This window comes from Eublepharis macularius, chromosome 10 (genome assembly GCF_028583425.1).
Source record: "Eublepharis macularius isolate TG4126 chromosome 10, MPM_Emac_v1.0, whole genome shotgun sequence".
Classification (NCBI taxonomy): domain Eukaryota; kingdom Metazoa; phylum Chordata; class Lepidosauria; order Squamata; family Eublepharidae; genus Eublepharis; species Eublepharis macularius.
Genome location: NC_072799.1, coordinates 67554638 through 67568661, shown reverse-complemented (window position 1 = coordinate 67568661; position 14024 = coordinate 67554638). Strand labels below are relative to the sequence as shown.

General features: G+C 43.4%; 1 protein-coding gene across 4 annotated transcripts in view; it reads left to right on the top strand.

The window, feature by feature from the left end:
* Positions 1–3855: 3855 nt before the first annotated feature.
* NEK1 (NIMA related kinase 1) overlaps positions 3856–14024 on the top strand; it is a 51171-nt gene continuing 41002 nt past the window's right edge. For all 4 annotated transcript variants that reach the window (XM_054990404.1, XM_054990403.1, XM_054990407.1 and 1 more), the window contains exons 1-8: positions 3856–4013; positions 6103–6250; positions 6337–6433; positions 7002–7099; positions 11164–11247; positions 11721–11788; positions 11876–11962; positions 12754–12808. In XM_054990404.1, coding sequence (XP_054846379.1) covers positions 6134–6250; positions 6337–6433; positions 7002–7099; positions 11164–11247; positions 11721–11788; positions 11876–11962; positions 12754–12808 — 606 coding nt within the window. In that variant the 5' untranslated portion in view covers positions 3856–4013; positions 6103–6133. The remainder of the gene's footprint in view (positions 4014–6102; positions 6251–6336; positions 6434–7001; positions 7100–11163; positions 11248–11720; positions 11789–11875; positions 11963–12753; positions 12809–14024) is intronic.

Here is a 14024-nt window from a genome sequence, read left to right as displayed (position 1 = left end):
GGTCTCATGGCCGGTGGTCCCTCCTCCTGATCTCTAGACTGAAGGGAGTTTAGATTGCCCTCTGCGCTGCTGGCGGAGGGCAATCTAAACTCCCTCTGTCTGGAAATCAGGGGGCGGGGCCACCAGCCATGTGACCATTCTCAAGAGGTGCCGGAACTCCGTTCCACCGCGTTCCAGCTGAAAAAAAGCCCTGAAAATGACCATTTAAATCTTCCTAAGATTTCTTGCCCCTGCCCAGCTCCTCATGGTGAAATCTAAAATAGTGCCTTTGCCAACAAAACTCATATTGAAGAAATAAAGCACTACTTTCTTTTGTGGCTTTTGAGAGCTAAAAATGAACAGGAGTCCTTTTTGTTAGGTGACGATATTTTAGCTTTATTGGGTAAGAGAAGTCAGTTTACACTAGCTATTCAGAGAATACTTAAAAGTGAAACATACATGTTTGAAATTTAAATTCCTTTACACATTTCTCTTTATTCACTAGAATCTATTATCCCCAGATCTTTATGGCACAATTGACTATACGCACACAGGGTTAACTTGTCTACAGAAATACGATAGCAGCAAAAAGGGTCTGTCAGAAGGGTTAATATAGTCTCTTCTGGGTTTTCCCCCAAGCTATTTTGCAGAATGCATGGGTAGAAGGGATATTCTTCTCAGTTATTTGGAATTTTGACTGTTTTAATGAAGAGAGTTTTCTTTAAACTTAAATATAGCTTGTAGGAAGACATCACTAGTGTGTTACTTCCAGCTGAGACTAGTGTTAACTGCACAGGAATCAGTTAAATAGAACAGAGGATAATAATGTTGCTGCAGACCAATCTGGTTCACAGGAGCACTATGCTATTTTCTGCCTTCCATCAAACCATTTGGAATGTCACTTTCTGTGGCCATGCAGAACACTGCAGGGTGCAGAGGCAGTATTTTCCTTTATTGAATCAGTACCTTCTAATGTATTCTTAGTTGGTTGGTGGAAGATCAAGTTTCTTGCTCTGTACTAAATCTTTCATTGTTGTTGCTCATAGTAAGATTTTAAATTCTAGAAAGTGTAGTATTTGAGGCAACTCACATGAATCTGTAGAAAGCTCCTCTGATAAAGGGGCTCATTTTATAAACAGCCATTTCTGAATTTAGACTGCACATGGAACTTTGATTGAAAACCTCAGTTAAATAGCCTGCCCCATCACTGAATTTCTTGAAGCCCAAGAAAATGTGCCATTTTTTCCTTACCTTGTTTACCTCACAAAATCCCTCTCATTTTAAAGAGAAGACAAAAGCAGAGAACAGTCCACCTAAGAGCAATTACTATGTCTACAGTTCAGCTAGTATTTTACCTCCACTGGTACTCATTCCAGATACATTGTCAAAGGCTTTCACGGCTGGAGAACGTTAGTTGTTGTAGATTTTCAAGGCTGTATGGCCGTGGTCTTGGCATTGTAGTTCCTGACATTTCACCAGCAGCTGTGACTGGCATCTTCAGAGGTGTAGCACCGAAAGACAGAATTCTCTCAGTGTCAATGTGTGGAGAAAACACTGAAAGATCTCTGTCTTTTGGTGCTACACCTCTGAAGATGCCAGCCACAGCTGCTGGCAAAATGTCAGGAACTACAATGCCAAGACCACCACCATACAGCCCGGAAAATCTACAACTACTAAAATTCATTCCAGAGTTAGCCATTTCCATGGTCTCAAAAATATGTTCAGACTGTCACCAGACAAGATGAAGCCACGGAGGACTGGGATTTTTTGGCACATTGTATTTTTTCTGCAGTCGAGTGGAATCTTCTTCCAAAAAGTGCATTCACTGAGATTGGTGAATGGTACATGGTTGAGCAAATGCACTAAGCCCCATTAAAAGTGACCAGCAACACAAGTTTGCACACCCTAAACAATTTCTTAAAAGAAAATTGGGCATGCTTACCGCTGACTCTAATCAGGTCCCTGCCTTGGAGCGTGGACTATCTCTTCTTCCCTCTCTTTTTAAATTTGTAATTGGACACTGTCTTGTGACTGGTTACCGACACAGTCCTTTTTAGTTAACTAGTGAACAAACACTTTGATCACAATCTTGAGCTGTGGTTCATGCAGAGAAGATGCGTCGGAGTCACAGCATAGTTCCAGTACAGGATTACTTATTTAGAGTAAAGAGCAGTAAAGGTTACTTCGTCTCTCCAACTAATCATCAGGGTCAGGGCCTCAAACCAGGAACTTCAGCCGGGACTCCGCACTGCAGTAGTAGCTTGCAAAAGGAGATAGTTTCTGGCCTTGCATCTGTTGCATTTCAGAACCACACAATCAGTGAGTTACACTTATGGCACATACAAAATCACCACATGTGTGGGAAGGACTTTTTTTAAGGGGTGGTGGGGTTGCAAATGTTAAAATTTGCTTTACCTATTATATTCAGAAAGCTCACACTAAAATCTAAGCTTTCAACTTCCTCTTACTGGTAGGTGCACAGCTGACACTAGAAGACCAGTTCATCTCCCCTCCCATATCTGGAAGATGAACGAGCGTCACAGTGTTCTGCAGTTCATGATGAGGTGTGGCAGGGGAACACTCCTTGCCAGTTCCTCAATATAGCAGGCAAACTCCATGGTCTTGAACTGTGTTACTTTGGCAAGCTCAAGAGTTTTTACTGAGGTGATGATTGGGATGCCTTTAGCAATTTCAAAAGCTTTTTGCAATTTGTCTGCTCCTTCTGTCCAGAAGAATTCATTGATGGCTTTCTCTGTCTTCTTCAAGTGGCGTGTAATGTTCAAAATCAAAACAATGGTAAAAGCTACAAGGCATACAATCATGTAGTGGAGCCCCATATCACCAGAGGTGAAGACAACTCTGAGTAACAGTGTTATTTACTTGGCCATAGATGTTAGATGCAATGCACATGTATTTTCCGCAGTCATCAAATGATACACTAATAATGTTTAGTTGGCCGTTGTTGAGAATCCATTTCCCTGCTGAAAAAAAGACAGAAGTCATCAGTATAATAAGTTCATATTTACTGATAAAGGAAAAGGGGTATAGTCAAGAGTTAATCTGTATTTAGGGGCATTGATGCCATCTTTAAAGGGTTCTAACATTTTTATCCTTAATCTGTATTGTGGGATGTCATAGCTATCCATTTTTGGTTTAAAAGAATCAAGGTATATTATTAGAAGACAGACGTAATCTTTGATGGGACGTGGCCAGACCTTGCTACCTTCTTGGGCTGTCATAAATTGTCCCTCAAGCGTTATTGTGTTGTGTTTATTGTGTTGTTAGCTGGTTGTGTTCCCAGAGGGGTGGAAACACCCCCCCCCAATCCAGCAGGTTGATTAAATTGTGGCTGTGGATTCCTGTTTATTTATTTAGAATCCCTCAAGTAAAATCTCTTTGTAAACAACAAACAACAAGCACGTCAGAATGAAAAGCCCCGGCCAAACTCTTTGCGCGCTCTGCTAGTGTTCAGTTTCCAAGGAAGGCGCTATTTATGCAGAAATGCAACCCCCTCCTCGCCTATCTGGAGTGGTGCAGTCCATTTCGCCGCCTCCTTCCGCGACACGTGGAAAAAACAACCTAGAGTGTAACGTCGCCAGGCTCGAAGTCCCGCATCTTCCACTTCACCGGCTGCCTCCCGCCCTCCTCCTCCTCCTTACGCGGGACACTTTGGTCACGTGAACAGTCGGCCTGCCTGCCGCCCGTGCGTTGCCAGGGTGAAGCTGTAAGCGATCGGTACAACACGCCCTGTCTTGCTCACCCGAACATTTCGGTCCTTTTTGTCCCAATGGCAGCCCAAGCTCGAGCTCGTCAGCCTATCGGGATGCGGCAGGGGTGGGGCCAGTGCTCGCGTTCGGTTGAGGCTGCTGGGGAAGGCTGAGTGCGCTAATGAGGCTGGGGCCGTAGGGTGAGGGTCGGGCGGAGAACGCGCGGAAGGGTCGGCTGCCTTGTCGCTTGGCCTCCTTAAACAGGCGGCGGCTCTCTCGTTCTTTGCTTTCTAGGATTGGCGCTGCTTCTCCCGCGGCTCCCGCCTGGTAAGTCACCTCGTTTTGTGCCTGGCTTTCTGTGCCGGTGTTGCAGGGAGGGGTGTGTCGAGGCCGAGACCGCAGTGAGGAAGGAGAAATTCCTGAGTTGGGGGGCCGGGGGGGGGCGAAATGGGCTGTCTCCCATCCACAACCAGTGTTCAGGTCCCTTATAGAGTGTTCACACGGAGCCTTTTAAGTGTGGTTATGACGGGGTTTCAGTTACGGCTTGGAGGTCCCTTTACGAGGTAGATAAAAAGGTCAGGTATAAAGAGTATTGTACTGGTAGGTCTTAAATACCCAATTTCAGCGTCTGTAATTCATTCTTACACAAGATAGTGAGAACTTTAGTTTTTCTTATTTGCCCCTCTTTTTGGATGTCCTGTGCTGGTTTTCTTTCTCTTTACAGTCATAAAATGTGTTGTAAAAAAAGTTCTCTTTATTACACTCTCCTCTCCTAACCAAGGTAATCCTTGAAGTGGCTTGCAAAGCAGTTGAATTAAATGATTTTTATTATAGTCTAATTATGGTTTTATTTTTTTGTAATAAAGGAACACAGATGGAAAGTCTATGGGAATAAAATGTTTTGGCTGTCTTGTGCCTTTGAGAGTAGGTGCTTCTTGCAATAGGAAGAAATCAGACTGTTTAGGTCAAAAACAGGATACTTAATTGTGTCTCTATGCTAAGCTATGACCAATACCATTCTTGTAAAATTTGGAGAAATAAATGTCCTAATAAACGCCCTAGGTGGTAAAGGGGCGGATGCCTTCTGGACAAGCTGAAGTGTCCAAGCACTTCTCAAAGTAGCTCCAGGTACTGCACAATATAAGAAGTTAATCTGCAGGTTATTGAGAGGAAGCAAATACAGGGTGCCTTAACTGCTTCTGAGAAAAGAGGCTCCGGTCCACAGGTATCGCCAGACCTCATAAAGTAGCTCTGGTTCCAGGAATGTTGCCAAACAATAAATCTGATCCTTACATATCTTAAATAACAAATCTTGCACCATCATCCTCTCTTATTTGTTCCCCCTTGCTCATCTCAGGTCATTACTATGCCTCTTGAAAAGTTCACAATCCTATCAGGAGCAGAAAAAAAGGTGAACCAGAGTGAGGTGTCAGGTGCATGTTGATGACATTGCGTGTGACCCACCCAGATAATTCTGTTTCTGCCTTCTAGTACTAGCTGAATGGAAAAGAGCTGAGCCACTGCGGAAGGGGTGCCTCTAGCTCCCTATGCAGGAAGGCAGCACAAGAAAGATGTTACATGATGATACTGAACTCTGCTGAGAGATCAAGAGGAATTAACAGGTTCACATCCCCTTTGTCCATTTCCTCGTGACAGTTTTCTACCAGAGCACTGGGGTAGTTTCAGTCTCCCAGTCAGGCCGTTACTGCACTCAAAGGGTCCAAATAATTAGTTTTATCTAAGAGTATGTGTGTTGTCTCTGCTATCACATCTTTCTCAAAATCAGTTGAGGATGCTGTTTTAAGCCACAGTTCTAAATCTTTACTGGGAAGCAGGTCCCATAGAGTTGAATGAGGCTTATTCCAAGTAAACGTACAAAAAGTCATGACCATTCCCAGACAAAGGCCTCACTAAATTCAGTGGGACAGACAGGATAGCTCCCATAGCATACGGCAGAAATCTCCTGAGTTCTTAATGGAACTCAATGGGACCTGCTTTTAAACAAATGCATGTATAATCAGGCTGCAACTGAAGAGTAAGGAAGTGCTTCTTTAGGAAGCAGAAATATTTTTGTCGTTCATGTTCTGAATTTGACGTATTTTCCTAGTATGTAGTAGGTACAAACTTCTTAACTGGGTAAAAATATTTAAGTGATTCTGTGTCCATTTGGGGGGTGGGGGGAATTCCACAGTGATAATTTTGGAACGAAGAGAGTAGATGCAAACTGCTGTGGAGCTTAGCTGAACCAAATAGGAGGACACTGATGGATTCAGAAACTGTACTGTGGAAGAACAAAGTGGTGGTGATGGAATTAAAAGTGCTTTTGAAAATGACTCGGGTTGCTTGACTTGATCTGGCAGAAACCAAAGAGCAAATCAGTTATTCAGTTAAACAGCACCTTTTTCTTTCTCCCTAGCTCACTAATGAGGATGCCTTAGAAAAATACCATGGACAAATATATTAAGGTGCAAAAGATTGGTGAAGGATCATTTGGTAAAGCAATTCTGGTAAAAGCAAAGGAAAATGGCAGACAATATGTTATTAAGGAGATCAGTATATCCAAGGTGAGTTTCTGAGATTTTTAATTCTTGAAATCACATGACCTCTTACATTTGTTTTCTAAGACAATGTGTCTTTCTTTCTTTTTTAGATGTCAAATAAAGAGAGAGAAGAATCAAGGCGAGAGGTTGCTGTATTGGCAAACATGAAACATCCGAATATTGTCCTGTACAGAGAATCATTTGAAGGTTAGGTTTTACGATGCAGGATGTATAACATGTATGAAAAAGTGAATTTGACTCATGAGACAGTGTGATTTTGTTTTAAATGCCCTTGATATGTTTCACAATTGCTTTTCATTGCCAGGATTTTCAGTTTCTGCAGTTTCATGCATACTTGCATAGAAGAGCCAGTTTGGTGTAGTGGGTAAGAGCGCGGGACTCTAATCTGGAGAACCGGGTTTGATTCCTCACTTCTCCACTTGTAGCCAGCTGAGTGACCTTGGGACAGTCAGAGCTCTCTCAGCCTCACCAATCTCACAGGGTGATTGTTGTGGGGATAATAATATTTGTTGTAAACTACTCTGAATGGGCATTAAGTTTTCTTGAAGGGTGGCATATAAATTGAATGTTATTAAGAAAGGCATACTGAACTCTGTAAGAGATCTTAGCATGTGTAAGATTAAGTTATAAGTCTCCCATCTCTTGTACTGAAGTGGGAAATACAAGCTAACTGAAAATTAGACCAAAAAAGGAACTGATTTTTGTGTTCACTACTCACCAAGGTTTGTCTTATGATATTGCTTTCATTTTGTAGAAGGCGGTTGTCTTTACATAGTGATGGATTATTGTGAAGGAGGAGACCTGTTCAAGAAAATTAATGCACAGAGAGGGGTCTTGTTTTCAGAAGACCAGGTAACTGGCTTTGAGGTCCAGATTGCTTGATAATTATAATCGTTGTGCGTCATAAATTATATTTGCCTTATTTAGTTGTAGCCATGTAACTTGTTTATCTCCATCTTGCAGTAATTGTCCTTAATCTAGCATTCAAATACCTAACAGCAGCTTCCTGTACATAAGAGTTGTCAACAGCCGGGAGGGGGAAAAATCCTCTCCCTTTAGTAGAAGTTTAATATGCCCAAATGGGCAGCTGATGTTTTTCATGGCATGGACTTAAATAACATCCCATTAAGCCTTTACAAAAGGGAAGGACATCTTTTCTCCAGGCTGTTGGTAACCTTACTTGCAATCCTGTCATTGCCATAATGTTTGCTGTGCTGTGTGTTAGACTTTAGAAATATAGTGCTATGACAACTGCATTAGCAATTCTCTGTCTTGTGGTTTATCCCTTGGGTCAGCCCAGAACACAAAGACAAGTATCACTATACCATTTACCTGCCCAGGGAGATGCAGTGTTTTGCTTGGTTGGTGGTGATCTTCTCCCTGGCATTCAAGACAAAACAAAGTGTTGGCAGGAAGTATAATACATTCAGCACTACATTTCCTACATTCCCAACATGTCATGCACATCGCTTGCAGTCTTCATGCACCGGTGGTATAGGGTCTTGTGCATAAAAGTAATGTTGGTTTTATATGGTCTTGTAATCAGAGTTGGATGATCTAATGTTTTGCTATGTAAATATGTTTTTGTTTCTCTGTATTAATGTGGAGGGGTTGAATATTTGTTACTGTGGGTTTAAATGCAGGCCTCTCGTGAGGAGTGGGGGCTAGATGGGTGAATAGGGTCTGATCTGATTGGATGGCAGCTGTACCCTAGGGAGCAGAGTGGACTTCAGTTTGAGAACGGTGAGGAGGGAAAGGTTTTTAGTCAGTCTGTGTATCTCAGAGAGAGGTTATTCCGTCAAGTTCAGTCAATTTGTGTAGAAGTCTGAGTGTTCACGGATGAACAGTCTTAAGTGAAAACAGAGGGAAAATCCAGTCAGTCAATCTGTGTTTAAGCCAGAGAGTTTTGTGTGGGAGAGAGAATAGGGTTCCCAGGTCCCTATACCTTCCAGGGGGGAGGTGGGGGACCCGGGACTTACCCTTTGAAGTTTCCTTGCACACATGCTTTGCGTGCTCCTGGAGGGGCATGATGATGTCACTTCTGGGAAGTGATGTAATCATATTGGCCACTGGTGTGCTTCTGCACTTCACACAGGGTTAATTCTGGCCCATTTGGGGCTAAAATTGGCCCAACAACGCACGGGAGCACTCCTGATAAGGCGCAGTGACATCACTTCAGGAAGCATCTGGTGTGCTCTTTCTCAGGTTGTCTTCCGGTGGTGGGTAATCACCAGGGGGGTTTGCCACCTCCCCCAATCACCAGCAATTGGTGGGTAGCCAGGCAAACCCCCTGGAGATTTGCCTGCCATCAGCAGGCATCTGATAAACCCATAAGTATTCTCTGAGTGAAGAACTATGTGGAAAATTAATCTTTGTGACTGGGTCTGGGATTATACATTTGAGAATATATAACTATTTTGAAACTACCACGCTTCTGAACCTATTCTGAAACCAATGACCATATCAATACTCTGCAACCATCATGCATATGTACTTATGCTTAAATTGTACTTCTGGTTAAGCAAAATGTGTTCCATCTGGAATACAGGATCCCTTTTTTGTCTCAGAGCCATGCCCATGTGCTGGCAGTTCTGTCGTTTTACTTTCTATAAAACAAGTTAAACTGAAGAGAGCTAAGGCAAAAAGCCTTTGGTGGCAGCAAAAACCTTTTGGGAACAATGGAGAAGTCAGAGAGACAGCAATATACAGGTCACACAAAGGGGGCAAAATGCCACAGGTGGTATTAGTGGTGGGATTCAAACCTCCAAAGGAAGGTGTTTTTGAGGTTGAAAAAGCCTGGGTAGAGATCCAGAGGAGTTAATTATGTTAGTCTGTACTTGCAAAATATTAGAGAATCCAGTAGTACGTTTTAGACTAACCAACTTTATTGTAGCATAAGCTTTCAAGAACCACTGCTGTCTTCATTAGATGCATCTGACAAAGAGTGCTGTGGTTCTCAAAAGATTATGCTACAATAAAGTTGGTTAGTCTTAAAGGTGCTACTGGACTCTTTACTATTTTTGGTAAACTAGAGAACGTCTGAAGCTCTGTTTTTATTAGGTAATCTGTTGTGGGTAACATAGTTCCTACTGTGCTTTACTTTAGTGTAATCCTTCTTGAGGATCCATTTATGGCTGAAAAAGCAGGTTATGTGAGTGTTTAAAATATGTTCTATATAGGGGTGTGCACCCCCCAAAAATTCGGGTTTCCCTGCTTCGGAAAAATCTGGAATTACCAGAATCCCAAAGTGGCAAGCTGCTTTGGGATTCTGTTATTTAGCTAGCTTCAGTATGCTCCGTAAAGATTTGGAGCATATTGAAGTGAGGAGGAGCAAACCACCCCACCCCCACCTCCCCTGGAGCAATCCCACCTACCCACCCCACTTACCTGGCTGGCAGGGAGAGGGAAGGCCAATCAGCTGGGCGGCCAGCAAGTGTGGAGCCGGCTCCTATGGGGCCTGCGCCACCTCTGCCGCAACAGCCAGCTGGGTGGCGGGGAAGTGCCGAGCCGGCTCCTGCGGGGCTCGTGCCGCCTCCTCGGTTGCCATAGCGGCCAGCTAGGTGGCAGGGAAGGCCAGAGCTACCTTCTTTGGGGCTCACACCACCTCCTTCACAGCCACAGCAGCCACCTGGGCGAAGGGGAAGTGCAGAACTGGTTCCTGCAGGGCCCACGCCGCCTCTTCCACTGCTGCAGTGGCCAGCGGGGAAGGCTGGAGTTGCCTCCTCTGGCCCTTCCTGCCCCTTAAACAGCCGCCACGGCCATTTGAGGAGCAGGAAGGGTCTTCTCTGCCTCCTCAGCCGCGGCGGCCATTTGAGGGGTGGGAAGGGCTGGAGTGGACTCCTCTGCTTCCACGCCACCTTCTCCAGGGCCCACAGCAGCCAGCTTGATGGAGGGGAAGACTGGAGCTGTCTATTCCGGCCCTTCTTGCCCCTCAAATGTCTGCCATGGCTGTGGGGCCCAGAGGTGCAGCAGCCAGCTGGGCCATGGGGAAGGCCGGAGCTGCCACCCCCGCTTCGGGGCCCACAGTGGCCAAGTAGGCGACAGGGAAGGCCGGAGCCGCTACTGCCGCGGAGGCCAGTGAGGAGGCGGTAGGGCCCAGAGCTGCTTTCTCCACCACCGCAGTGGCCCTGCCGGCCCAGATAAGTGGGAGGGGGGGTTGAGGGCTGGGGCTGGGGGGCTGGAAGTGAGGGTGGTTGAACAAAGTTTAAAGGGCCCTGCCACTTGCAAGCAACAGGGAAAGGGCCTTTTAAACTTCAACCGCGCTGCCTGCCAACTGTAGACAGCCCTTTCTCGATGTAATATGAATGCTTTGGGAAGCTTTGATTCAGGATTTCCAAATCAGGGCCAGCATGCTGGCTTCTATTCAGAAATCCCGAATCTTTACAGATCAGGTCCAATTCGGGTATTTTTCCTGAATCGGAAACTCGGAAGTGCACACTCCTAGTTCTATATAATATAGGATGTTGCAACATATAAGATTGGATCCAAACTCTCCTGTGGAAGTGTGTATGGCGGGTGATTTTTGCCCATTTTCTCATTTTTATAGCAGACCTTCACATCACACTGCTCATGAGAGTGCCCAACTTCTAGGAGCAGCATTTTGATGAAAGCAGTAAGCTGCAACAGGAAATGGGGAGATAGGAAAGCTCTCTTCTGTATTTGAAGCTCTGCTTGTAGTCCTTTGGATCTCACCCATAACCCCTTACCAGTATATTTAAGGAATAAATCAAGGTTACAGCGATATCAAAATCTTCCATTCTTAATGTTAGGAAACTGTACTATTAGAAGAAAAGATGAGTAAAGGAAACTGTATGCCCCTGAATTTGAACATCAGAGTTTGGAATTCAGTGGAGCTCTAATCTTTTTTTAAAAAATACATTTCTAACAGATGTCTTTTTAACTGTTGTTAATTTTAGATCATGGACTGGTTTGTACAGATCTGCTTAGCATTAAAACATGTACATGATAGAAAGATTTTGCATCGAGATATAAAGTCACAGGTAGGTGAGAGAAACTTTTAATATTCCAATGGAAAGATCTATGCCTTGTTCTCACAAGAACCAAATAAAGTGGTCTGGACTGTATCACTTCAGAGTGCAGTTCAGGTCACATGAATCAAATACTCCATACTCACCCCCCCCCATGGAAAACTAGCATGTCACCGAGTCCCCGCCTGCAGTCTGAAGTGATATAGTCCAGACTCAACCGTATCACCTCATTTGTAGTATGTGAGAATGAAGATTTTGGTTGTATTTAACAATATCTTATTTGTGTTTTTTTTAAGGTGATCCTTTTGGTATAGTAAGAAAACTATCTTGCCGTGTTTGTTAATGTGCCTTTAACCAAGAGTGTTTTCCAGTGAGGATTTGTAAATTTTTGATAAAACATGCAATTATGCTAATCTGCATAGATTATTTTCTTCATATGGACCCTTGGGCTCATCTTTCACTTGTTTTTTTCCTCTTGACTTTAGAATATATTTTTAACCAAAGATGGAACAATACAGCTGGGAGACTTTGGAATAGCTAGAGTGCTCAATAGGTAACATTCAAATATATTTCCAGTTACTGTAATACTTTCTAGCCTGTTTTTGTTAATTTATTAATAATTCTTCTGATTTTATTTTAGTACAGTGGAGCTCGCTCGAACATGTATAGGAACGCCTTATTATTTGTCACCTGAAATCTGTGAGAACAAGCCTTACAACAATAAAAGGTACTCTTCAGAAAAGAGCTTACCTTGAATTTCATTCAACTTTGCTTTATTTTTGCCAGTCTCTGTCATAGTGCATAAGCTAAAACATTCTTCTTCATCTCTGAGTTTTGATCATTGGATGGAGACAAAGCAAAGAGTTATATTTGCTAAAAATTATATGCATCTGGTCTGCAAAAATTTATGTTATGTATTTGACTCCTTCTTCTTAAACAGTTTAGATTCTAGTGGCCACTAAGATGTGCTCTGACCTGTTGTCCAGCTATGTCCACAATATTTCTCCTTAAGCCTTAAAAAGCATCTTAAGTGTATTAATTGCAATGAAAGTACAGCAGTCTAATACTATCTACTTGAATGTCTTTTAACTATGCCCAAAATATGTTGCCATAGTTGCTGCTTTATTTTACCTAAGAATAAAAGTCGCCCTGGCCTAACCGTTAGTGGAGGATAGAGACATAGTGCCTGGCACAGCTATCATTACTCAGGAAGTAGTGAAGTAGAAGTTCTTTGCAGACAGGCCATTCACATTTTACTTCGGGCTGCTCTCTTAACTCAAGTTATGTGCTTGTTGTAGTCCTTACACAAGTAAGCTGTGTCCTCGTGGTTTTCCATGGGCATAGAAGCTCCAAAAGATGCTATTCACATTTCAGAATTGCCCCTGCTGATATGCACAAGCTCCTGAAATAGTTGATATAAGAAGACATGAACAAAGTCCAAGTTCCAAGAATTAAATAGTATGCTCAGAAGATCTGTGTCAGTGCACACTAATGTTCTCTGTCTGCTTTCTTCTTTAGTGACATATGGGCTCTTGGTTGTGTTCTCTATGAAATGTGTACACTGAAACATGCAGTAAGTAAACAGTTAAAAATGCTTTACTTCCTGTTGTTATGGGAGTAGAGCGCTGCTTATGGAACAGAACTTTAACACTCTCTCCAGAGGCAAGGAGGAACAGTGCTAGGAATGATGTGTGGGGAATTAGGAAAATATCCCATTCTCTGCCAGCAGAAGTGCTGGATCCAATCCAGTATCTTTAGTTGGCCCTGTGAGGAAGACTAGGTTGAGATTGACTGGCTCAAGGTCATCAGGCAAGCTTTCTGACTGTTTATATAATCATGCTCTGTTTTTCTGCCCAGTGGAAACCCAAAATGGATTATAACATCATTATCCCCTTTGTAATTATAATCCTCACACCAACTAGGTAGTCTAGGCTAAGAAACAGTGACTGGTGAGGTTCCATGGCAGAGTAGGGATTTGAACCTGGTCTCCTAGGTCCTAGTTTGACACTTTATTGTCATTACACCATGCTGGCTTCACTGTTTTCTGAGGCAAACGTCGATCTTGCAGCAGTTGGAAACGTTATTGAATAGCCTTTGAAATTAGCTGTTTAAATTTGTACTTACTGACCCTATATGCTAGAAGAGATGGCGTTGGCGGTGGGATACAATTTCGCCTTGTGCGTTGTATCACTTCTTATTGGGAGATTCAAGTCCAGCATGTCAAGAAACTCACTCACCCAGCTCTTTTCTTGTCTCTTTCTTACACACTGGATCAGGCTTTTTGGCCTAGCTAAGATGCAGTTAGATTTATTCTCAATTAACTTTGGGGAAAGAGAGCTTTTTCTGGGAAGCTAGTACAGAGATGACGCTCTCGGTTCCCAGCCAGATAAGAGGATGAGATGGTGCCACAGGTGCAAGACCTTCAAAGTTTTCAAGGTCAGAGCATTAAGGAGTAGAGATGGGCACAAACCGAGAAAAAAATGAACCGTGCAGGTCATGGTTTGTCACATTTCACAAACTACAAAATTTCACGAACCTGCCCCCTGGTTCGCGAACTGATTCGTTTGGTTCGTGAAAACATCACATTCAGGTCAGTAAATTGTCACTTCCGGGTCAGCAGAAGGTCACTTCCGGGTCAGCAGAAGGTCTGCAGGAAGTCCATCCCCTGTTGCCTAGGAAACTGATTGATCGGCGCCAGGCTGTCTGCAGTGACGAACCAAAAAATGAACCAAACGAACCAGCCTAAAGTTCGTGGTGGTTAGCCGGAAATGGGCTCTGACGAACTGCTG